Raw genomic sequence first — 25,211 nt, 5'->3', positions numbered from 1 at the left:
GATCCATTATGAACTCATAAGGCAATATGGCAAAAATCTGAAATATTTGTCGTTGACTTCTAGCTGTATTTTATGTGTCCCGTTTGTTGAATGCATCGACTAACTTTAGTGGTTCTCAGAATCCATCTCCAGAATTAAAAGACGTCCCGCCCCTTTTCCCGCTCATGTAACGCGCAAACCCACTGTCACTCACTTTGGTTGCCTAGTACCCTCTTGGCATCAATCTAGAGTGTGCCATGCCCACGGTTTTCCACAGAAACGGAGACGTAACGATCTGCTAGCGAGTGATGGATCCATCTTCTTGAACGAAGGCCACCAATACCCTTAAAAAAATAAAAAATAACTAGCGGCTGTGTTTTCATGGGAAATGTATTAGCAAGCTGACGTTAGATAGCTCGATAACTGCGCCAAAAATGATGCGAGATTCAATCGAATGCGGCAATGCTAGCTAGTCGGCCAAATCTGACTGGGGAATGATCATTTCTCAGTTTGCCAGCATCACAGCTCTGACACATCACGAAGCCGTTCAGCTAACGAGACATAATAACGCTGGAACCTAGCTAGCGTTTAGTTGGATAGAAAAAGAGGACGAACATTTGCTGGGAAGCGGGGACTGTGCCATTGCAAGACTGGCCATATGGATGCAGCGCCTTCGTGTGCATTTTACTGACAATTGTGGCTTGGCTCTAGCTAGGGGGCGGACAGCGCAGAGAAGGCGGACAGTTGGCTATATTAGCTAACTAGCTTGTTGTTGGATGTCGCGACAGTGCAGTTAGCCCCGTTCGTTGTGTCAGGCCAGGGACCAGGGACGCACGAACCGAATCAGTGGACAGGGGGTATCGCAATCGAGGCGGGCTAAAGGGATAGTTAGCTAGCCAGGCAGCTAGCTAGTTGTCCAACTAGCTAGCTAACGTGAGAAATCTAAAACAAGGCTTGAAGCGAGCATCAACGGAGAGAGGCCCTCAACACACCCCCTCGCATCGACACTGCCCCCTCTTCCCCGATCCTCCCGTGATTTGCTGAGATCCGTACACGGGTAAAGTCGGACAGTTCTCGGTTGGGGGACAACTTGACAGCGAGGCCCCTAGCTCCCCTCCCCCCATTCCCATCCAAGACCCCTCAGTCCACCTCCTCGTCAGACATTAATTAGAAGCAAGGGTAGGGATATTAGATACCTAGCTAACGTTAACCCATCCAACCGAAGTCTGTCATCCAGATAGTCCCTTCTAAACCGCGGGCTGCCAAAACCAGGAGGGATGACTTTGGAGTCGATGATGGCTTGCTGCCTGAGTGAAGAGGCGAAGGAATCGAAACGAATCAATGCGGAGATAGACAAACAACTCCGGCGAGACAAGCGGGACTCGAGGAGAGAACTGAAATTGCTCCTTCTCGGTAACTCAAACTGTCAACTATATTTTGGGGTTTATTTTAACCATAGTTAGCTAGTTGACGTTTTGTGTAATATCAATTTAGCTAACAATATAGGTTAGCTAGATAGCTTCAGGCCTCCATTTTTCCCCAAGTGAGCTAGCTAGCTAATGTTAGCTAACCAGTCAATATGTATTAGTTAGTTAACATTTGCTAGCTAGATATGTGTTTGGTTAGCCAACGAGTTTGTTAGCTAGTCAGATGTGTAGGTAACTAGCTACCTTCTGTTGCTAGCTAAATCACCAAGCCACTCGACAACATCTGGTCGCTTTTGGTGTTAGTGCTAGCTAACCAACTAGCAACCTGACGTTTGCATCTAGCTATTTGCTGGCATTGCATGCTTGCTAGCTAACTGTGTATCCTGCTTACCATCCACTCACCCCTGGTTTAACTAGTCAATTAGCCTAGCTACGTTTAGCTAGCTAGCTAAGTGCTAGGCTTCAATTTAATTATTAGAACGGGAGAATGGTTCATAATCAAATCAAGTGGTTATGCTAACTATGAATTATTAGATGAGCAACGTTAGTGTGACCACATTGTTGTATCTGCTGACGATTACTGAATCCAAGTTCTACTAATACTATTACTACAAGGACTGGAGAGGGCCATTTCAGAATGAATCTGATAGTGAAAAGATTTTAAGCATATATGGTCATGTTGATGGTACTGTATTGCAGAAAACAGATCCCTCCCGGCTATTTTTATGTTAACCCCAGCCCCAATGAATGATCCATTGGAAGGTGAAAGATTGTTACAGTTGTACAGCTAAATAAAGCATACAGGTGAGCTGAATGGATGAATAGGACTAGGGGGTCACACATTGCACAACCTGGCAGGTACAATTCCTATAACTAGGCCTAGGCTCTATATGGGAAAGAGTTCTGGTGTGCTCTCTGAATTAAATGTATATCTGAAACATTGGGTGCAGCTTCTCAACATCAGTCAGAAGCATGAAGTAGAATATAATTGTGTGTGTGTCTGTATATGTGTCTCTGTGCTTTTATAGACCCTCACGACTGAGAGCATGGAGGCAAAATCAGGAGAAACTCTTTTAAACACTCCTGGCAGTAGAAGTTGTCCTTAGACACAGGTCTCTAGGATCAGTTTATCTTTCCTAAATCCTAACCTTAGCCACTGGAGAAAAATAAATAACTGGCCTTAGATTGCCAGCATCTACCGGTCTTTTAGACTTTTTTTTTTACTTTTAGTGTTTCTATTGGACAAGTTCAGTTCGGTTAGTAGGCTACCTCTGTTTCAGAAACGTTTGCTCCCGTTTCACGCTTACAAAACATATCCCAGGTTGTCTGACACGTATGATTGCCCCTCTCTCCAGTCGTTTCCCTGTAGACCCTGGCTCAGTTCTGAGAAATAGGCCAAACCAAATCACACAGAGAGACACTATTCTATTGTAGGCTATTTTGTCATTTTTCTATTTAATCACATTCCATCCTACTGGATTCAATTTTGTTTGATTATATTGTGTTGACTTGAACCTGTAGGGAGCATATTAGGCCTAGATCATGTAAAAATATAAATATATATGTCACACTTAACAAAAATATAAATGCAACGTAAAGTGTTGGTCCCATGTTTCATGAGCTGAAATAAAAGATCCCAGAAATGTTCCATACACACAAAAAGCTTATTTCTCTCATTCTGTGCACAAATTTGTTTACATCTGTTAGTGACTATTTCTCATTTTGCCAAGATAATACATCCTTGCCAAGATAATACATCCACCTGACAGGTGTGGCATATCAAGAAGCTAATTAAACAGCATTGTCATTACACGGGTGCACCTTGTGCTGGGGACAGTAAAAGGCCACTAAGATGTGCAGTTTTGTGTCACATCACAATGCCACAGATGTCTCAAGTTTTGAGGGAGCATGCAGTTGGCATGCTGACTGAAGGAATGTCCACCAGAGCTGTTGCCAGAGAATTTAATGTTAATTTCTCTAAGCCACCTCCAATGTAATTTGAGAGAATTTGGCAGTACGTCCAACCAGCCTCACAAGTGCAGACCACGTATAACTACGCCAGCCTAGGACCTCCATATTCGGCTTCTTCTGCCACCTGGACAGCTGATGAAACTGGGTTTGCACATCCGAAGAATTTCTGCACAAACTGTCAGAAACAGTCTCAGGGAAGCATTTGCATGCTTGTCATCGTCACCAGGGTCTTGACCTGACTGCATTTCAGCATCGTAACCGACTTCAGTGGCCAAATGCTCACCTTCGATGGCCACTGATACGCTGGAGAAGTGTGTTCTTCACAGACTAATCCTGGTTTCAACTGTACCGGGCAGATGGCAGACACTGGTGTATGGTGACGTGTGGGTGAGCAGTTTGCTGATGTCAACGTTGTGAACAGAGTGCTCCATGGTGGCGGTGGGGTTATGGTATAGGCATGCATAAGCTATGGACAACGAACACAATTGCATTTTATCGATGGCAATTTGATTGCACAGACATACCTTGACGAGATCCTGAGGCCCATTGTCATGACATTCATCCAATGTACACAATTCCTGGAAGCTGAAAATGTCCCAGTTCTTCCATGGCCTGCATACTCACCAGACATGTCACCCATTGAGCATGTTTAGGATGCTCTGGATCGGCATGTACGACAGCGTGTTCTAGTTCCCGCCAATATCCAACAACTTCGCACAGGCATTGAAGAGTGGGACAACATTCCACAGGCCACAATCAACAGCCTGATCAACTCTATGCGAAGGAGATGTCGCGCTGCATGAGGCAAATGGTGGTCACACCAGATACTGACTGGTTTTCTGATCCACGCCCCTACTTAAAAAAAAAAAAAAAGGTATCTGTGACCAACGGATGCAAATATGTATTCACAGTCATGTGAATTCCATAGATTAGGGACTAATGAATTTATTTCCATTGACTGATTTCCTTTGATGAACAGTAACTCAGTAAAATCTTTGAAATTCTTGCGTGTTGCGTCTATATTTTTGGTGCGCACGCACACAAAATCTATCCAGTATGCTCGGTTGGATTACTGTTCCCCACTTGCATGTCTCAATTCTACTGCTTCAGAGTGGAGCACAGAGATGATGGATGTGTGGGTTGGGACTACTCACTTCATCAATATATCTCTGTTTATACCTACTGACTATTCCTACTCTTGTGATGCAATGCTGTGTGAGTCGAGGACCAGGGCTGGAACTAAAACCAGTACTAGTTCTGCAGGACCAGGCCTGAAACTATAGCCAGTTCTAGTTCTGCAGGACCAGGCCTGGAACTATAGCCAGTTCTAGTTCTGCAGGACCAGGCCTGGAACTAAAGCCAGTACTACTTCTGCAGGAACTAAAGCCTGTGAAGACCAGGCTAGCCCTGATCAGGGATCAGTGGAGAAGTCTACTCCCTGTATCAGATTTTCAGATTTTAGTCAGTCAGTGGGACTTCCGTGAGAGGCAGTGTGTGCCTGTGCCTCTGTGTACCCAGTGATCAGTCATGCTGGAAACAGACTATTCTAAGTGAGTTAAGGCTGTGTATTTGTGTGTCTGAGCGGGGATAAGGAGGTGTAAGGAAGGATTAGTCCAGGTCAATAATAGGCTTTGTTAAACATGGCTAAAGCTTAGACTGATATGTCACTGACTCCTATTAGTCACACGTTTCACTAGGGCTGAGTGTGGTTTTCCAGGTCAATTACATTGTTTTTATATGCTCCATAGTTCTGCACGCTCCTGTTAAATGCATGATGTTACGAGTACAACAGTCCGAAGCTGTTGCATCTATCAGGAGTTGATTGTACATGCAAATACTGTGGTTTCCTATGGCTCAGTTGGTTGGAGTATGAAGTGCTTGTATGACCAGAGTTGAGTTGTAATGCCTGAAGATGGGACAGGCTATGGCGACCTCACTCACTCTCTACTGCCCCCCTCCCCCCATCTCCCCTGTAACATGTGCTGCTGAGGGCCATATCAGGCCATGGGACCAGCCATGCTCCACAGCTCTGGTGGTGTTTGCCTCTACTTGGTCAAAATACAGAGAAGGCTCTGCGCTGGCTCGGCTGGGGGCTGCTGTTGCCAGGCTTGGGGCTGTGTTGGCTGGGATGGGGGCTGCTGTAGCTTGATTTGGGGTTGGCTGGCTGGCCTGGGGGCTGCTGTAGCTTGACTTGGGGTTGGCTGGCTGGGCTGGGGGCGGCTGTTGCCTGTCTTGGGGCTGTGTTGGCTGGCTGGGATGGGGGCTGCTGTTGCTTGACTTGGGACTGGCTGGCTGGCTGGGCTGGGGGCTGCTGTAACTTGACTTGGGGTTTGCTGGCTGGGCTGGGGGCGGCTGTTGCCTGTCTTGGGGCTGTGTTGGCTGGCTGGCCTGGGGGCTGCTGTAGCTTGACTTGGGGTTGGCTGGCTGGGCTGGGGGCTGCTGTTGCCTGACTTAGGGCTGTGTTGGCTGGCTGGGATGGGGGCTGCTGTAACTTGACTTGGGGTTAGCTGGCTGGGATGGGGGCTGCTGTGTTGACTGGCTGGCTGGGATGGGGGCTGCTGTTGCCTGACTTGGGGCTGTGTTGGCTGGCTGGGATGGGGGCTGCTGTAGCCTGACTTGGGGCTGTGTTGGCTGTGCTGGGGGCTGCTGTAGCCTGACTTGGGGCTGTGCTGGGGGCTGCTGTAGCCTGACTTGGGGCTGTGTTGGCTGTGCTGGGGGCTGCTGTAGCCTGACTTGGGGCTGTGCTGGGGGCTGTGTATCTGTGGCCTGGGTGACCTGGGCTGTTGGCTAAATTAACTGTTACCTACTCAGTCACTTTCTTGCCCTGCTGCTTCGCTCCAAATGGGAGGGGTTTCCATGTCGGGCTAGCAGGGCTCAGACTCTCCCGATGGAGAAGAAACTAGCTCAGATGAAGTTCGATTTGGGTGGTCACTCACTAGCCAGGGGCAGGCTGAGGGGTTTAGTTCTAAACCCTGGTGACGGTCAGAGTGGAAATAGCCTGGAGAAGAGGAGACTCAGGTGTTCTCTCCTTATTTTGGTCATATAAGGGAATGTAGTCATGCTTCTTGAGCTAGTTTTGACAGCCGTGTGTGTGTGTGTGTTAAATCCCTCCATGCCAAGGGTCAGGTTTAGGGATAATCTGACTTGCATTACATAAAATTACCTAAAATTACATAAATACTATTACATAAAAATCGCATAATTCTATAGCGGCCATTTTTGCACCTCCTAGGCCATCAACACGGTGTCCAGGTTCACCCAACTTTTTCTATGATTCTGACCCACAGTGACTGACTGGCTGGTTCACAGTCCGACAAACACACACACACACTCAGAAGCCAGCCTATAAATACTTTCCCTGATGCTCACCTTGTTAATGAAGAGGATTTTAATCGAGTGTGCGTCCCACAGCCGCCAATCCTCATGAAACACCACACACACACACACACACACACACACACACAGCCCAAACGGGGTCATGCATTTCTCTCTGGAGATGTAGGGGCGTTATGAGGCAGGGCTCTAGACTAACTTCTTTAATTCTGGTGGCACTGGTGCTACCAACTTTTTCAGTTGATGGCACCAGCACATGGTTTGGTCGTTCCAATTTTTCACCACTGCTCGGCGGTGTCCCGTAATGAACCCGCGTTCCATACAGAACCTAATAATGGTTAGCCGTCTTTTATATTAACATGCCTTTGCAGAGCTTGACATTCAGGCACATTTGCCAGTGGCACACCGGGCCAGTGCCAACTGAAAGCTACTGGCCCGAATGAAAAGAAAACTGGCCAGGGAAAGCGGATGATGTGCGCATCATTTAAATGTTATCTTTAATTTGCAGGCTGAGCAAGTAACCTATAGCTTATAATGACCTACCCCCCCATACACAAATAATGACATTTTAACTTGACTATCATATTTACATTGATAGTTTTTTATTTATATTTATTTTTTTAACCTTTTATTTAACTAGGCAAGTCAGTTAAGAACAAATTCTTATTTACAATGATGGCCTACACCGGCCAATGGGACTCCCAATCACAGCCGGTTGTGATACAGCCTGGAATCGAACCAGGGGGTCTGTAGTGACACCTCAAGCAATGAGATGCAGTGCCTTAGACCACTGGCCACTCGGGAGGAAAAATTGCGCAAAGATTTTATTTTATCTCAAAAAGGGTGTTATTGTTACAGATTTTTGAAGTCACTTTGTAGGGTTTTAGTTTTATCTTTTGGTAAATTCAGTTCTCGCTGTTTTATTTTTCTAGGCTTCTGAGTTATCCTCGTTTTTTCAGGTTTTCACTCTCAATCACTTTTTTTTTAATAGAAAAACTACAGAAATTGAATGTTCTAAGTCCACAACGATGCTTGAAACACATCAGGAGAACAAAAACAAAATGGTAGGGTGTAGTTGCCCTTTTATTAATTTGTACCTACTAGCAAAGAGACCATTGTTTGGCTAGTTGTTTTTACTGGAGGCTACAGTGTACAGTGTAGGCTACATGTGATGGCAGAGTTTGCTAAACAAATGTCCCGCCATTGGTACAAATCATCATGATATCATTCTGCCAGGTAGGCCTACTTTTCAGTCAACATTTTAATTGGGAAGGTTTTTTGGGGAATGCCTCAATCAATCACATTTTATTTATAAAGCCCTTTTTACATCAGCAGATGTCACAAAGTGCTATACAGAAACCCAGCCTAAAACCCCAAACAGCAAGCAATGAAGATGTAGAAGCACAGTGGCTAGGAAAAACTCCCTAGAAAGGCAGAAACCTAGGAAGAAACCTAGAGAGGAACCAGGCTCTGAGGGGTGGCCTTGGTCGTCAGTTGAACGGTGTTTCCTCCGACACATTGGTTCAGCTGGCTTCCGGGTTAAGCGAGCGGGTGTTAAGAAGCGCGGTTTGGCGGGTCATGTTTCGGAGGACGCCTGACTCGACCTTCGCCTCTCCCGAGCCCGTTGGGGAGTTGCAGCGATGGGACAAGATAGTAATCACAAAAACTTTGGAGAAAAGGGGGTAAAAATTACAACAACAACAAAATATTCATTCAAATAGTGCATGATGACTGAATTGCGCATCGCAAAGATTCAACCAAGACTTCGGACCAAACTTTTTGAATACCTGGTTTACATACATACCCATTGCTATTTTGAATAAATCTTAATAATAGTTTGAAAAGCTAATTGTGAACCAAAGACTAACGTGACCAACTACATTTCTTTTTTCACTTGCACCCTAGCGACCATTGAAAAATCGGTGTCGTACTGCCAAGTCAAATGGTTGCAAATGTAAGTGTTTTTTTGGTTGCAGTTTTGAGCCTTGTGAGGGTAGAGGGGAAAACTGTCCCATTTACTACGCCTTGTCAGACCCAAGGGGCCAGGGTTTTGTTCTAGAAGCACGGTTTCGACTGCTCCTACAGCTTTGCTTCGGTACTGCAGTTTACTGACGCCTGGCACAGAAAGGTAATTTACATAGACAGCCATATAGAGAAGTCAGATCAGAAAATTCCTAAAAAGCAGGCCTCGAATTTCCCGGCAGTGGCCGTCGACGCCCCCTAAAAAAATCCATGCCTTGTGGCCATTGTGCCTTTGGGCTGAATACAGTAATTATTCTTCCCTTCTCCCAGCTGACAATCGCCATGCTCCGAAGCACCTCTCACTCACATGGCTCTCTCAGATAATTAAATTCATATTAGCCAATGCCTGTCATGTGATTGGGTCCTTCTCACAGGCATCGCAGCTCCGAAGTAGGCTACAAGTGAAGACGGACCCATCAGGGATGCAACCGCGCACCATTCTTATCGAATTCAGAGGCGCATATTGAAGATGTTAGAACTGTCCACATTTACTTTCCGCCAGCCAACAGGATAAGTAGGCCTAACGAACAGCAAAAGCACTAGCCTATGTCAATCTACTATCCCCCATAGTACACAAGTTGACCTATTCTATAAATATCTCAAACATACTCTGGGACAGTTGTGGGACACAATAAAATTTAAATTAATACAACCACTGTACATCAAAAAATAAATAAAAGCAATGAGGCTGATGCAACAGATCAGAACGTTAAGCTTAAAATGTTGATCAACTATTATTTTTCTTCACATTATAAGCGCAGCAATGCGCACACGGCAGGAAGGCTATAAGCATGAATGTTCCAAAATGCAATTAGCGGCAAAAGTGCACTGCAAATGCGAGTGGTTTCATATGACCTTCTGCTACCATTTCTGTCAAGCCATCTAAGCATACAGTTTGACGCATACGTTCGATAAATCCAACCTATGCACCACACAGAACTCACTGCAACTGCCTCTGCAACGCAATGCTGCATGGCAAACGCAGCGTTCCATTGGAAATGAATGTACTTTTGATGTACCAAAATGCAATGACGCTGTCGGTGTGATCGAGGCGTTGGGAAGACCTAAAGACGCATTGGTTGTTAATGACTAGGATTGTGTCTTTGGCTGCTGGACAACGAAAGAAAGTTGAGAACATGAGACACTGGTTTCAATGGCATATGAGGAAGTGTTTATAAAAGAATCCCCTTAACATGCCTATGGTCAGAACATGTTAAGAAATGCCTCATAAAATTATAAACTTCCAGGTCCCTCAAGTATGTCGACAGAATCAAGCCTTTAGATAGTAATAATGATCCTACATTATATTTATCAAACATGACTGGCGTTTAGCCTATATATGTAATTAAGTCTCTCAAAGTTCGGCTACATTTTCAGGCGCCTCCCTCATGTCAGCATCTGTCTGGACATGACATGCTGTAGCCAATACGCATAGGCTATCACCTGCACTTCGACATGTAGGCTAATTATTTATGTACATTTACATACTTATGTTTTTCTTAACAGAATAGCTAGTGTTTTTTTTCGGTTTTCAAACCAATTTAAATTGGCTATTTTGGTTAATGGCCATGGTGCCCTGGCAGATTGGGCACCTCTTGAAGGCCAAAAGGCCTTGCCCCTAAAATCACGAAATTACGGGCCTGCTAATAAGACCCTTTAGTCATCACGTTTGTGCACAAAAAATACATTGAATTATAAAAATAATTGTCGCTGAGGCATTTTTTCTTTTTTCTTCTTTTTTTTTTTACATATATATATTTTTTCCATCACTCATAGCCGACGATATTAACATTTTATATTCATCCAATGTCTGCCATATTTTTGGATAACGTGATGACGTCGTTGCTGCTCCATGTGTGCACCAAGTGCTAGTGCACGTGATGCTGGTCCATATAAACCGGATGCAATCCGGCTATAGGCGGTTCATGAATCGGCGTATGCGAACGTGAGTAGATTACCTTGAAAACAACGGGCGGACATCTTGGACGCAGTCTCCAGTTCTTATTATACCTCAGTGGTCAGACCCACACGTGTCTTTCTCCCCCTCTCTCTGTATCCCTCTCCTTTCTCTGCACCCCCCCTCTCATCACGCCCTTTTTCTGTCTCTTTAGATTCCCTCCCTTCCTCCTGTTGATGATGTCAGAACGGAACTGATACACTGGTACATGCGTTTGTTCCCCCTTCTTACCCTAAGCTTGGGGGGGTGTGTGTGTGTTTGTTTATGTAGGCCAAGTAAGGGAAGTGGGTCATCATAGCGTAGGTAAGATTGACTGGCCTGGGGCTGACCACAGGATCCATATAACCACAGTTGGTAGGCAGCTGGTTGTGTGTTGTATGCCTTACCATCATACAACAATACCATCATGGGGGAAAACGAATAGAAAAATACCCAGACACTAAGAAATAGTTTAGTGTTTGTCAGGTGTGAGACATTGTAGACTAAGCTTGGGCAGCATCTATGATTACGTTCCCATCCCACAGTGGGGAAGTCCAGAAATAAACCACAGATAATCAACCACAGTTTACCACTGGTTAACCTCACCTAGCCTGTTATCAGCAGTCTGCTTCACCACAATGCAAATGTCTACCTCTGGATTTACATACACACTGATACACACACATAGATCACTAGGTAGGGCCCTATAAAAACAGAATCCACACGTGGAAACGGAATAAAAAAACAAACCAATGTAGTTGAAAAGGAATTACCTGTATTTAACTTAATAGTAAGGTAGTTAAATTGCACTAAACCGTCAGCAGAGGAAATCCATTCAGAGATATTACAGGTTGTGGCTGCATGTGCAGACTTTGGTCTGGTTTGTTGGGGTTGACTTTCTTTTTGTATTTCTTTTGGAGATATTTACAATAAATACACACACACTACTCAAGTTCAACACACAACACATCGTCCAGATTTTTAGCTGACCTCATCCTAGCTTTCTGTTTCCCTGAAGAATTGCATGATAAACAAATGCATTCAATGTTTTTGTGTGCATTTACCAAATAATTATTCAAATATAGTGTTTAGTGTCCGCTAGAAATCAGGACTGTGCGTGTGTGTTTGCTGAGGTATCTGTGCTATGTTCCCCTATTACTCTGCTCTCTGGCCAGCATCATATCTGATACCACATACACCCCATCTCTTTACCAGACGTGTGTGTGTGTGTGTGTGGGCGTAGCCTCGTGGGCGTTTTTCTAAGCGCTGCTTTCTTTCTCGCGCTACTAGCTGGAAAGACCCAAGTAGTGTCAGCTAGTAAAAGGTGTGTGAGTGTATATGTAAGCGTTGCTCTCGTTCGCTCTCTCTCTTTGCCGACTGGGAAGGAAAGCGTTATCAAACCCAGTAGTGTGATCTATTAAAAGGTGACCTCGTTTTTCTAGGTCGGCACCAAAAAAAGAATGGACAGATTCTAGTTTTGAATATCCCAAATGCTTGACAGGGAGGAGAATGAGAGAGTGAGGGGAGAGGCGAAGGGAAGAGAGAGGAAGGGGGAGGTGGATGATAATGGGGGAGGTGGATTTCCAGCCTCAGGGAGTAGGAGGGAGACGAAGATTAGGGGCATGAGAGGAGAGATGGAGTAAGGGCGAGGCTGGGGGAAGAGAAGGAGAGGGGGGAGGGAGACAGAGGCTGGTAGTGTGCTCTGTAGAGGAGAGGAAGCGACAGAACAGAAGAGGGATGAAGGGAGAGATCTTATGACAGGGTCACGAGAAATAAATCAGACCTCAGACTGATCTTTCACTGAGGACACGGGCCGTGTTCCAGTACTGTAACAGCCTCTTCCTCTCTCCTTGGGCAATGTCCCAATACTGTAACAGCCTCGTCCTCTTTCCTTGGGCTGCATCCCAATACTGTAACAGGGGAAAATACAAAACTGACCTTACATCAGCAGCGTCTAGAGACAACTTCATCCTCCTCCTCAGTACTGTATCTAACAGACTGAAGAGAGGAGCAGGGCCCTTCTACATAGCAGCAGAGCGGGATGGAGAGAGAGAGCCCGAGGCACAGTTATATTTACTATCCGCTAGGAAAGAGAAGAAAAAGGGAGAGGAGAGAAGAGGGGTTGCCATGGCAACCGAAATATGGCTGCTCTTCAAAAACCTTGAATGTAGGTGGTGGTGTTTCTTTCTCTCTGTCTCTTTCAGTTTGCAGATATGGCAGATCTGTGTTTAGGGATTGACATGGCAGTAGCCTGCCTCAGGGTATATGTGTATTTCTGGGCATATGGTGCAGAGAGGCTGTGAAATATGGGTTACCAGCAGCCCCCTTGGCTAGTGAGGGTTTAGCCAGCGAGTGAAGTAAATCTAGCTAAAATGGTTACTTTGCCAAATGTGTGTTTTTGTGAATTCTCATAAAACCACTGCATCAGAAAATGAATGTGTGATTGGACAAGTTCAGATAGTACCTCCCCGTTTCACTCAGTTTCTTTCCGTCTCATGTGGACTAGACACGACCCAGGTGAGGACAGTTGGTGACACAAATCAATCAGTTAATTACCAGGGAGAACAGAGAACCACCAGTACTGTGGACCTCTAGGCATGGAGGGGAACACCCCTCCTTTAAAAGACAAGCAGCTCAACATTCAGATGTAGGACAAGTTCTTTAATCTCACCCAATGATATGGCTGTTATCGTCTTCCATAACCCCCTGTCCCCCATCTTCTAGGAATCCCAGAATGTATTATTTCCTCTCCAGCTCTCTTAAATGGCTGTAGTATTGGGACAAAGAGCCTTTGACATATCTGACAGCATGGACAGTTTAGCGAAATCAATTAGATCTGTTCCCAGTACTGTTTTGTAATGCATGTTGTCTGGCTGGGCCCTGGAGAGGCTTGTATTAGCTAAAGGAGATGATGGTATGGCAGGGTCCCGTGTTTCTCCTGGAAAGACAAGGGTCTACTTCTGGCAGTCAGGTCATGTGACAGTTTTGTTTGAACCAATCCCCTGCCTCCCCTGGATTATATACGGAACAAAAATATAAACGCAGCATGCAACAATTTCATTGATTTTTACTGAGTTACAGTTCATATGAGGAAATCAGTCAATTGAAATAAATTAATTAGGCCCTAATCTATGGATTTCACGACTCGGAATACAGATGTACATCTGTTGGTCACATATACCTTTAAAAAAAATGGGCCTCACAATGGTCCTCAGGATCTCGTCACTGTATTTTTGTGCATTCAAATTGCCATCGATTTAAAATGCAATTGTGTTCGTTGTCTGTAACTTATGCCTGCCCATACCATAACCCCACTGCCATCTCTATTCACAATGTTGAAATCAGCAAACCGCTTGCCCACACGATGCCATACACGTGGACGTACTGCCAAATTCTCTAAAACGACATTGGAGGCGGCTTATGGTAGAGAAATGAATATTAAATTCTGGCAACAGCTCTGGTGGACATTCCTGCAGTCAGCATGCCAATTGCACGCTCCATCAACTTGAGACATCTGTGGCATTGTGTTGTGACAGAACTGCACATTATAGATAGGCCTTTTATTGTCCCCAGCACAAGGTGCACCTGTGTAATGATCATACTGTTTAATCAGCTTCTTGATATGCCACACCTGTCATGTGGATGGGTTGTCTTGGCAAAGGAGAAATGCTCAGTAACAGGGAACATTTCGGGGGTCTTTTATTTTGGCTCATAAAACATTGGACCAACACTTGCGTTTCTGTTTTTGTTCAGTGTACAGTGGGGGGAAAAAGTATTTAGTCAGCCACCAATTGTGCAAGTTCTCCCACTTAAAAAGATGAGAGGCCTGTAATTTTCATCATAGGTACACGTCAACTATGACAGACAAAATGAGAATTTTTTCCAGAAAATCACGTAGGATTTTTAATGAATTTATTTGCAAATTATGGAAGCCACTCCTTCGTTGCCCGGGCGGTGTGTTTGGGATCATTGTCATGCTGAAAGACCCAGCCACGTTTCATCTTCAATGCCCTTGCTGATGGAAGGAGGTTTTCACTCAAAATCTCACGATACATGGCCCCATTCATTCTTTCCTTTACACGGATCAGTCGTCCTGGTCCCTTGGCAGAAAAACAGCCCCAAAGCATGATGTTTCCACCCCCATGCTTCACAGTAGGTATGGTGTTCTTTGGATGCAACTCAGCATTCTTTGTCCTCCAAACACGACGAGTTTAGTTTTTACCAAAAAGTTATATTTTGGTTTCATCTGACCATATGACATTCTCCCAATCCTCTTCTGGATCATCCAAATGCACTCTAGCAAACTTCAGACGGGCCTGGACATGTACTGGCTTAAGCAGGGGGACACGTCTGGCACTGCAGGATTTGAGTCCCTGGCGGCGTAGTGTGTTACTGATGGTAGGCTTTTTTACTTTGGTCCCAGCTCTCTGCAGGTCATTAACTAGGTCCCCCCGTGTGGTTCTGGGATTTTTGCTCCACGGGGTGAGATCTTGCGTGGAGCCCCAGATCGAGGGAGATTATCTGTGGTCTTGTATGTCTTCCATTTCCTAATAATTGCTCCCACAGTTGATTTCTTCAAACCAAGCTGCTTACCTATTGCAGATTCAGTCTTCCCAGCCTGGTGCAGGTCTACAAATTTGTTTCTGGTGTCCTTTGACAGCTCTTTGGTCTTGGCCATAGTGGAGTTTGGAGTGTGACTGTTTGAGGTTGTGGACAGGTGTATTTTATACTGATAACAAGTTCAAACAGGTGCCATTAATACAGGTAACGAGTGGAGGACAGAGGAGCCTCTTAAAGAAGTTGTTACAGGTCTGTGAGAGCCAGAAATCTTGCTTGTTTGTAGGTGACCAAATACTTATTTTCCACCATAATTTGCAAATAAATTCATAAAAAATCCTACAATGTGATTTTTCTGGATTTTTTTTCCTCATTTTTGTCTGTCATAGTTGAGGTGTACCTATGATGAAAATTACAGGCCTCATCTTTTTAAGTGGGAGAACTTGCACAATTGGTGGCTGACTAAATACTTTTTTTCCCACTGTATGTCATTGGTTGGATAAAGCCTCATTTGAACCTATTCCTCTGTTATGATTCTTACTCTTCTCCCTGAAGTGTGCACTCATTCATTCCACTTCATGGATTGGAAAGGAATGGACTGGTGAAAGAAGGAATGTGAAGGCAGTGGAAACTCCCTGTAGCCCATGCCTACACCAAGCCAATGCTTTTAAATTCATGAGGTGGGAGTGAGCAAGCACTACTTTGGAAACTGTGAGGGGAGTCTAACTGGTGGTCACACAGTCGTAGGATTTCACAGTAACCCCAAACCGTCCTATGGTTTGTAGTTGACCATAGGGGTGAATGGATACTGCAGTGCAGGTTGGGTTGAATGGAGCTCTGGGTGGTGCTGGCGGTGGTCTGAGGAGGACATGGCTGTGGAGCTCTGACAAGCATCTGGTTCCTTCTGTTAGAAGCTGTCTGCTGCTGTCATAGCTGTTTGTGTTAAGGAACGACACTATTGAAACAGATCTCACTGGATTCCCCTTCACACTGGCACTCACAGCACAACTCCCTCCCTCGCTCTCTCTCTATCTCGCCCTCTCTGTCTTTGTCTGTCTCTCTGTCTCTCTGTATACTATGCTCTCCAGTGATGTATTGCAGGGTTAACGCAGTTAACACACCTTTTTTATTTTATGAATAGCACACCCCTATCCCGCTAAATTAGCGCAACTGTTGCACAGCACAGGGTGTTGGTAACTGTGTGGATGCATTTGCTGTTTGTTGGATCCATTTGCTGTTTGTTTCGGATTATTTTGTGCCCAATAGAAATGAATGGTAAATGGGCCTCCCGAGTGGCGCAGCGGTCTAAGGCACTGCATTGCAGTGCTTGAGGCGTCACTACAGACCCGGGTGCGATCCCAGGCTGTGTCACAACCGTTAAAGTGTTTCCTCCGACACGTTGGTGCGGCTGGCTTCCGGGTTAAGCGGGCGGGTGTTAAGAAGCAAGGTTTGGCGGGTCATGTTTCGGAGGACGCATGACTCGACCTTCACCTCTCCCGAACCCGTTGGGGAGTTGCAGCGATTAGACAAGATCGTAATTGGATTGCAATTGGATATCACGAAAAGGGGGTAAAATACACCCCCCAACAAACAAACAAATGTTACATTTAATGGTAAATAATGTATTGCCATTTTAGAGTCAATTTTATTCTAAATAAGTATAGAATGTTTCTAAACACTACTACATTAATGTGGATGCTACCATGATTACGGATAATCATGAATAATGATGAGTGAGAAAGGTGCATATGCACTAATATCATACCCCCAAGACATGCTAACCTCTCACCATTACAATAACAGGGGAGGTTAGCATTTTTGGGGGGTTTGATATTTATGCCTCTAACTTTCTTACTCATCATTATTCACGATTCATTCAGGATTATCCTTAATCATGGTAGCTTCCACATTTTAATGGAGAAGTGTTTAGAAACATTCTGTTCTAAAATACTGACTCCAAAATGACACAATACATTATTTTGTGCCCAATAGAAATGAATGGTAAATAATCTGAAACACAACCAAAACAAACAGCAAATGCATCCAATTTGTAGAGTCACAAGCTTGATGCAATCATTGTGTGCTATGAATATGGGACCAAATGCTGAACTTTTGACTACTTTAATACACATATAAGTGAAATTGTCCCAATACTTTTGGTCCCATAAAATGGGGGGGGGGGGGACTATGTACAAAAATAGTTGTCATTTCTAAACCATTCATCCAATATGGATGAAAATACCCTCAAATTAAAGCTGACAGTCATTGTATCATTTCAAATCCAACGTGCTGGAGTACAGAGTCAAAACGAGTACCTTTTGGAGCTCACTGTAAATGTGTGTCTCCAGGTACAGGAGAGTGTGGTGCTAACAGTGGGTGTTCTATGTGTGTGTCTCCAGGTACAGCAGAGTGTGGTGCTAACAGTGGGTGTTCTATGTGTGTGTCTCCAGGTACAGGAGAGTGTGGTGCTAACAGTGGGTGTTCTATGTTTGTGTGTCTTCAGGTACAGGAGAGTGTGGTGCTAACAGTGGGTGTTCTATGTGTGTGTCTCCAGGTACAGGAGAGTGTGGTGCTAACAGTGGGTGTTCTATGTGTGTGTCTCCAGGTACAGGAGAGTGTGGTGCTAACAGTGGGTGTTCTATGTGTGTGTCTCCAGGTACAGGAGAGTGTGGTGCTAACAGTGGGTGTTCTATGTGTGTGTCTTCAGGTACAGGAGAGTGTGGTGCTAACAGTGGGTGTTCTATGTGTGTGTCTCCAGGTACAGGAGAGTGTGGTGCTAACAGTGGGTGTTCTATGTGTGTGTCTCCAGGTACAGGAGAGTGTGGTGCTAACAGTGGGTGTTCTATGTGTGTGTCTCCAGGTACAGGAGAGTGTGGTGCTAACAGTGGGTGTTCTATGTGTGTGTCTCCAGGTACAGGAGAGTGTGGTGCTAACAGTGGGTGTTCTATGTGTGTGTCTTCAGGTACAGGAGAGTGTGGTGCTAACAGTGGGTGTTCTATGTGTGTGTCTCCAGGTACAGGAGAGAGTGGTGCTAACAGTGGGTGTTATATGTTTGTGTGTCTTCAGGTACAGGAGAGAGTGGGAAGAGTACATTCATCAAGCAGATGAGGATCATCCATGGGGCAGGCTACACAGAAGAGGACAAGAGGGGTTTCATCAGGCTGGTCTACCAGAACATCTTCACCTCCATGCAGTCTATGATCAAAGCCACAGAAAACCTCAAGATCCCCTTCAAATACGAACAGAACCGGGTAGGAAGTACTAACGCAACCATAAAAACTACTGCCTTCCACACACACAACCAAAACCAGATCAAAACCGCTTACGACACACATAAACACACACACGACCAGAGCCTGGTCTGAACTAATCTACAGTCACTCACACAAACACAATCCAGTACCATTGCACTCAATCTTCCCTTCTGTCGCTCTCTCTCTCTCTCTGTCTCTCTCTCTCTCTATGTCTCTCTCTCTCTTTCTCTCTGTATGTCTCTCTCTCTCTGTATGTCTCTCTCTCTCGGTCTCTTTCCCCCCTCCCTCCCCAGTCTAATGCCATGTTAGTGAAGGAGGTGGACATAGAGAAGATCTGTGGCTTCGACCAGCCCTACATCAGCGCCATCAAGACCCTGTGGGCCGACCCTGGGATACAGGAGGCCTACGACAGACGCAGAGAATACCAGCTTTCAGACTCCACTAAATAGTATGTCCTGGTGTGTCTCTGTGTGTAAGAGGTTGTTCGGGTGGGGGAGGGGTGGATGTGAGTGCACGTGGGTGTGTGTGTTGGGGTTAAGGGGTATGCGTGTGGGTTTTGGTGTGTGTGGTTTACTGTGGTGCCTCTTGACTGGTTGCCCCCACTCCAGAGAGCTGATGGCTAGAAATAGAGTGAGCGGCTGAGACTCAGTCACACACACACACACTACAGTTCACACACTCTGCTCTCTCCACCCCTCACACTCAGCTAATTGAACATACACCATTGCTTTGCCTCTTAAGAGGTGCTGGGAATAAATCTCCAGTACTTATTAATCAATAAAATGACGACTGCACACGCATTTACCATTTACACAATCTATTGCTGACCTTTAAGTCAAGTCAAACCTTAGAATAAAGTGAATTGTGTGAGTGTAATGTTGATCTCTGATTCCTGATTGATTGCCTGTTAATGTTATGAGAGGACACCATCTCTGCTGACAACCAGCTAATCGGACGTCAGGACCTTGATAAGCTGAATTGGGTGTGTTTGAGCTGGACTAGGCTGGAATGAACGCCTGCACACTCAGGGCATCTCCAGGACCAGGGCTGAAGTCTCTCCCAGCGCTGCCCCCTGGCAAAGACCCTGGTGTATTACAGCTAATCAGTCTCTTCTTCCCTTGATGCGTGTGAGTGTGTGTCTGCGTGTGTGTGTGTGTGTGTGTGTGTGTGCTACTGTCAAGTTACTTTAGTGATAGACAGTGTGTGTCTGTGTGTGTCTACAGTTACCTTAGTGATATAGACCGTGTCACGGCGGGGGGATATGTTCCTACTCAGCAGGATGTGCTTCGTGTCCGGGTCCCCACTACGGGAATCATAGAGTACCCGTTTGACCTGGAGAACTGCATCTTCAGGTACCGTCACGGTACTGCGGCGAGGGACTGCTCCTTCTCTGCCACTGCTGCTGCCACCAACGTCTTCACTATGTCACTGTCCTGCAACACACTGACACACACACACACACCCAGGTCCCCACATAGCACCTCTCTGAGACTGGGCCCATTCAGGACAACCCAACTGTTATGAAACTGTTGCAGACCCCCAAACTAGAAATGATGCGAAATAGCATCAAAATGGCTTGTTGGCTTGATGCAAAAATGGCAACAACTAAACTAAAGCCTCAAGGTCTTTTATTGTGAAGGTAAAGACCTGAAACGGCTGGTCTCAGAGTTGCTTTGGTGGATGGGAGGGTCTGTGTATGGCGCTCGGGGTGGTGGTGGAAGCCTAATACGGACCAACACCACTGTTCTCCTAGACTTGGTACGGTCTCCTAAGCCTTCCTCACTGGACTGATCCACCTTCTCTGGATTGGTAGGGGTGTGTGGCGGTAATGCTTACTGTCTACCGTGCTTTATATGACTGTCTGTCTGTCTCTTTCTGTCTCTCTCTCTTTGTCCCTCGGTGTGTAGCTATCTTACTGATCTGGACCGTATCTCAGACAACAACTATCTGCCCACCCAGCAAGATGTTCTGAGGGTGCGAATCCCCACCACCGGCATCATAGAGTACCCCTTCGACTTGTCAAGCATCATTTTCAGGTAGACAATGCTAGCGTGCTATCATTAGCCTAGCAAATGCATCATAGTCAGGTGGAGTAGCTAACATTAGCCTAGCAAATGCATCATTTTTAGGTAGACAATGCTAACGTGCTAACATTAGCCTAGCAAAAGCATCAGTCAGGTGGAGCCGCTAACGTTAGCCTAGAAAAAGCATCCTATTGAAGTAGAAGAGGCTAACGTGCTAACATTAGCCTAGCAAATGCATAATTCAGGAAGGGAATGCTAGCATCAGCATCAGTGCCCTTGTGAAGTCATGTTAACCAGTGAATCATCCCATGGCCATGCTCTAATACGTCTTAAAATGCATCCTCCTTTTCTCAAAGTAATCACAGCTTTGGCATGAGAGCATAGGTGAAATGTAGGGTCCCACTTTAAGCTTTCAACGATCCAGTCATGTCATTGATTAGTGGTTACTTCAAGGAAGGATGCATTTATTTATCAGTATTTGGATAGGGCATACTGATGTGTGTGTACATCTCGCATGTCATACGTTCCGGTTGTTCCATAACTATCATTGAACTCAGCAGTGGACAGAGCTGTAATGTGTTATAGGCTTGATCTCCACCATTACGGCCCGATCTCTCCTACTCTCTCTACTCATACACTCACACACATCCTCGTGAGTCCAAAGTCCTACATTCTGGCGCCCGTCTTTTTAAAATGGGTCACCCTCTCTTTCTCCTCTCCTCCTCTCTGTTAATCCTGGCAGAGGAAAGGAGGTCGTCCTCTCTCTCTCCCGGTGAAGTTATTTTGGGGCCTGGGGTCCTGCAGGGCTCTGATTGGCTCTTGGTCTCTGTAGACTGCAGTACCCCATGCTTACAGCAGGAGGGCGTTTCACCTCAAATTAAATCACATCCATTCACTTCTATAAATGAAATGTTTTTTAAAAAGACAATCTGTTTAATTCAAAGACAGGACTATGCAAATCTAGGTCTCGAAGACCACAGTGTTGCTGGTTGCCTTCTAGTTGTTAAATCATTGATTAATATCACTGACTTAGAACAAGTCTCACCTGGTCTGAATCAGTTCCTGGTACATCATGTAACTTTATCAGACAGACTAATTGCATTACTTAACTTTACTTCTACTTGAATCATTTAACACAGAAGAATGCTTAACAAAACCTAAAAGATAACCTAGGACGACAGTGGCAAAGAAAAACCGGAAGGAAGAAACCTTGACATGCACACTCACTCACACACACTCACGCTCCAGTCAGAACTACTCGGAGGACACACTCCTGTCGTTCACCCAGCAAAGGAATCCCGCCATCAGAGGTGCCTTCTGTATCCCTCCATCTTCTTCTTCCTTTTTTTCATTCTCCTCCTTTCCTCAGTCCTCATCTGCTCTTCTTTCTCTGTTCCTAGTCCTCTCTCTACCTCCTCTCTCTCTGTTCCTAGTCCTCTCTCTACCTCCTCTCTCTCTGTTCCTAGTCCTCTCTCTACCTCCTCTCTCTCTGTTCCTAGTCCTCTCTCTACCTCCTCTCTCTCTCTCTGTTCCTAGTCCTCTCTCTACCTCCTCTCTCTCTGTTCCTAGTCCTCTCTCTACCTCCTCTCTCTCTGTTCCTAGTCCTCTCTCTACCTCCTCTCTCTCTGTTCCTAGTCCTCTCTCTACCTCCCCTCTCTCTGTTCCTAGTCCTCTCTCTACCTCCTCTCTCTCTGTTCCTAGTCCTCTCTCTACCTCCTCTCCTGTTCTGCTCTTTTTGTCTCGCCTCAACCTCCACCAGGTTTGCACGATTGCGCTTGGCTGATGCTTCAGGGACACAGACACACACACTAGGGAACGGTGGGAGAGCTGATTAGCTTTTTTTTGCCCTCCCATCTTGCCGTAGTGAACCACGGGGTGGACTAGTAGAATTTGCCTCCATCCACTGATCCAGGATCTGATATGCCTTCATCCCCCTTATGGTTAATGTTTGGAATTGGGGTAAGGTTATCTGATCCTAGATCTGAGGTTAGGGACAACTTGAGAATGGTGATGGGCACAGCTCACTCTTTACTGATGATACAATCACTGGGTAACACTTTATTGATACAAAAGGTTATAAACTGCCTATAACCTAGGCCTACATCAACTAAATGATGTGATGATAATAAGCAGTTTTAAAGGCAGATCTTCAAGAAGTAAAGTGTTACCTACGTTTGTTTCCACACTGTATATTACATATGTCCGTTTATGTTCTATATGTGTGTGTTTTCCACCGTAGGCTCGCCTTCTAACTGTGACCTCTCAGGGCCATAGATGAGGCAGAGTTCAGCAAACAAACTATCCTCCATGTTGCCACCAAACGTTCTCGTTTAGATTCTCAGTGGAATGGGATTGTCTTGGAACGTTAGGTGCCAAAATGGCGCCCATTAGGATTCTAAATCTCAAGTTCACTTTGAACCATCTCAAACCAAGTTTGCCACCATCCTCTGGATGTGTGTGGTTTTGGGCTAAGTCTTCATGTAGCTGTTAAATCCATCCATACATAACTGTAAGTGCCGTTAAATCACAGACATAGAAAATCAATGAGGACTGATTGGCACCAACCCTTCTGCATTGATGGATTCAGGAAGCCATTTTAGCGTTTTTAGACAGCCTTATTAGTTGTTCTCCAAACACAACAACACTGTTTAACATCTCTCTTGTCCTCCGTGTCCTGGCACCTCTCCTCCCTCCATCCGTGCTCCAGGATGGTGGATGTAGGGGGTCAAAGGTCAGAGAGGAGGAAGTGGATCCACTGTTTTGAGAACGTCACTTCCATCATGTTCCTGGTGGCCCTCAGCGAGTACGACCAAGTCCTGGTGGAGTCTGACAACGAGGTGTGTACACACATACGCATGCATGCACATCTTTACACACACACACACACACACACACACACACACACACACAAGGGAAAGTTGGGAGAGATGGTTGTTCACCTTTTTGCCCTCCCTGTTTCCCATAGTGAAACACTGGTGGACTAGGTAGAATTTGACTCATCCACTGATCCAGGATCTGATATACCTTTATCCCCCTAATGGTTCATGTTTGGAGTTGGGGTAAGGTAATCTGATCCTAGATATGTGGTTATTATGTCACCGATACCACACACTTGCCCGCACGTGTAACCAGTGTGAAATGGCTAGCTAGTTAGCGGTGCGCACTAGTAGCGTTTCAATCGGTGACGTCACTCGCTCTGAGACCTTGAAGTAGTTGTTTCCCTTGCTCTGCAAGGGCCACGGCTTTTGTGGAGCGACGGGTAACGGTGCTTCGAGGGTGACTGTTGTCGATGTGTGCAGAGGGTCCCTGGTTCAAGCCCAGGTAGGGGCGAGGAGAGGGACGGAAGCAACACTGTTACACACGCATAACGACACACTCACTGTACACGCATCAAACACCCTTACTAACTGTCCTCTGTCCCTCTGTCAGAACCGTATGGAGGAGAGTAAGGCGTTGTTTAGGACCATCATCACCTACCCCTGGTTCCAGAACTCTTCAGTCATCCTGTTCCTCAACAAGAAGGATCTGCTGGAGGAGAAGATTGCATACTCCCACCTGGTCGACTACTTCCCTGAGTTTGATGGTGAGTGCGTGTGTGTGTCTACAGTTACCTTAGGGATATACCGTGTGTCTGATGGTTTCTGACTACCGTGATGCGGTATTGACTGTGTGTGTTTGCCGGCCCCAGGTCCCCAGCGAGATGCCCAGGCAGGCCGGGAGTTTATCCTGAAGATGTTTGTGGACCTGAACCCGGATAGCGATAAGATCATCTACTCCCACTTCACCTGCGCCACGGACACCGAGAACATCCGCTTCGTCTTCGCTGCCGTCAAAGACACCATCCTGCAGCTCAACCTCAAAGAATACAACCTGGTCTGAGAGACTCTTGCACGCACGCACACACACTCCTCCCAGTTGCACAGCTTAGCCTACACACACACACACACACACACACACGGATACCTATGAAGCTTACACATACCTACACGTCTAGTTGATCTTTCCCCCTCCTGCTTTTCACTCCAGAGATTTAAGACCCCTCTCTTCCTATATCTCTCCTCCCATTCGCTCTCTCATTCCTTCCCTCTTTCTACCCTTTTGCCATAAGCCTGTCCTCTCCCTCGTTCTCAGCATCTTATCAGTCTCCTCTTCTCCACACCACACACACACACACACACACATGCCATGCAGTATACAGTGACTACGGGAGGGAACAATGGGATGTGTGTGTCTGTGTGTGCGTCTGCGCCTGTGTGTGTGTGTGAGAAGGTGAGGAAGAGGACCAGTGCGGTCAGTGAACTGTGGGTCTTTAACCCTTGAACCCTCAGTCAACTGGCCTGAGATCACGTCCTCTGATTGGTGGAAGGAGTGAACCAACCGCAAGGCAAAAACCACCTGAGGGGGTGACGTTTTACACTCTATGAGGGAGGGGCTAAAGACTGGGAGGGGGATGGAGACAATGAGGTAACAAAGGAAGCCACCAGGACCCGAGCAGGAAGTGATGTCACACACAGAAGTGAGGGGGCAGACCAAGGATCCTGTTTCCACCTCGCATCGATGAATGTATACTCCGAGTGAGCGTTGCAAACGCAAAAAAAATATATAATTAAATATATATGTTATAAAGTAATTACGTATGTAGACAAAATACACTAAGACTGAAAGCACCAGAGAGAGAGGGAAAAGCAAATCTATGAAATCTGTGTAT

General features: G+C 45.7%; 1 protein-coding gene across 2 annotated transcripts; it reads left to right on the top strand.

Moving 5' to 3' along the window:
* The first annotated feature begins 731 nt into the window (after positions 1-731).
* LOC311114071 (guanine nucleotide-binding protein subunit alpha-11-like) lies at positions 732-25,094 on the top strand. Of its 2 annotated transcripts, XM_084189347.1 has the most exons (8): positions 1,164-1,392; positions 18,292-18,476; positions 18,773-18,927; positions 19,703-19,831; positions 20,387-20,515; positions 23,211-23,340; positions 23,933-24,086; positions 24,192-25,094. In XM_084189347.1, exons 1-8 carry the CDS (start codon positions 1,257-1,259, stop codon positions 24,380-24,382), a joined length of 1,209 nt encoding a protein of 402 aa, XP_084045473.1. In that variant the 5' UTR covers positions 1,164-1,256; the 3' UTR covers positions 24,383-25,094. The 2 variants fall into 2 exon arrangements, with proteins under 2 accessions (XP_084045472.1, XP_084045473.1); XM_084189346.1 differs by lacking the exon at positions 19,703-19,831 and having other exon boundaries at positions 732-1,392.
* Positions 25,095-25,211: the final 117 nt, after the last annotated feature.

This window comes from Coregonus lavaretus (genome assembly GCF_964263955.1).
Source record: "Coregonus lavaretus genome assembly, contig: HAP1_SCAFFOLD_854, whole genome shotgun sequence".
NCBI classification, from domain to species: domain Eukaryota; kingdom Metazoa; phylum Chordata; class Actinopteri; order Salmoniformes; family Salmonidae; genus Coregonus; species Coregonus lavaretus.
The sequence above is the reverse complement of the archived record's forward strand: the minus strand, read 5'-3'. Positions and strand labels throughout refer to the sequence as shown.

Bases quoted from the DNA above. Each gene is read 5' to 3' on its own strand.
- LOC311114071 (XM_084189347.1), top strand. From the start codon at position 1,257: ATGACTTTGGAGTCGATGATGGCTTGCTGCCTGAGTGAAGAGGCGAAG. The intron at 18,477-18,772 runs GTAGGAAGTACT...CTCCCTCCCCAG, and splicing joins TCAAATACGAACAGAACCGG to TCTAATGCCATGTTAGTGAA. The intron at 20,516-23,210 runs GTAGACAATGCT...TCCGTGCTCCAG, and splicing joins TTGTCAAGCATCATTTTCAG to GATGGTGGATGTAGGGGGTC.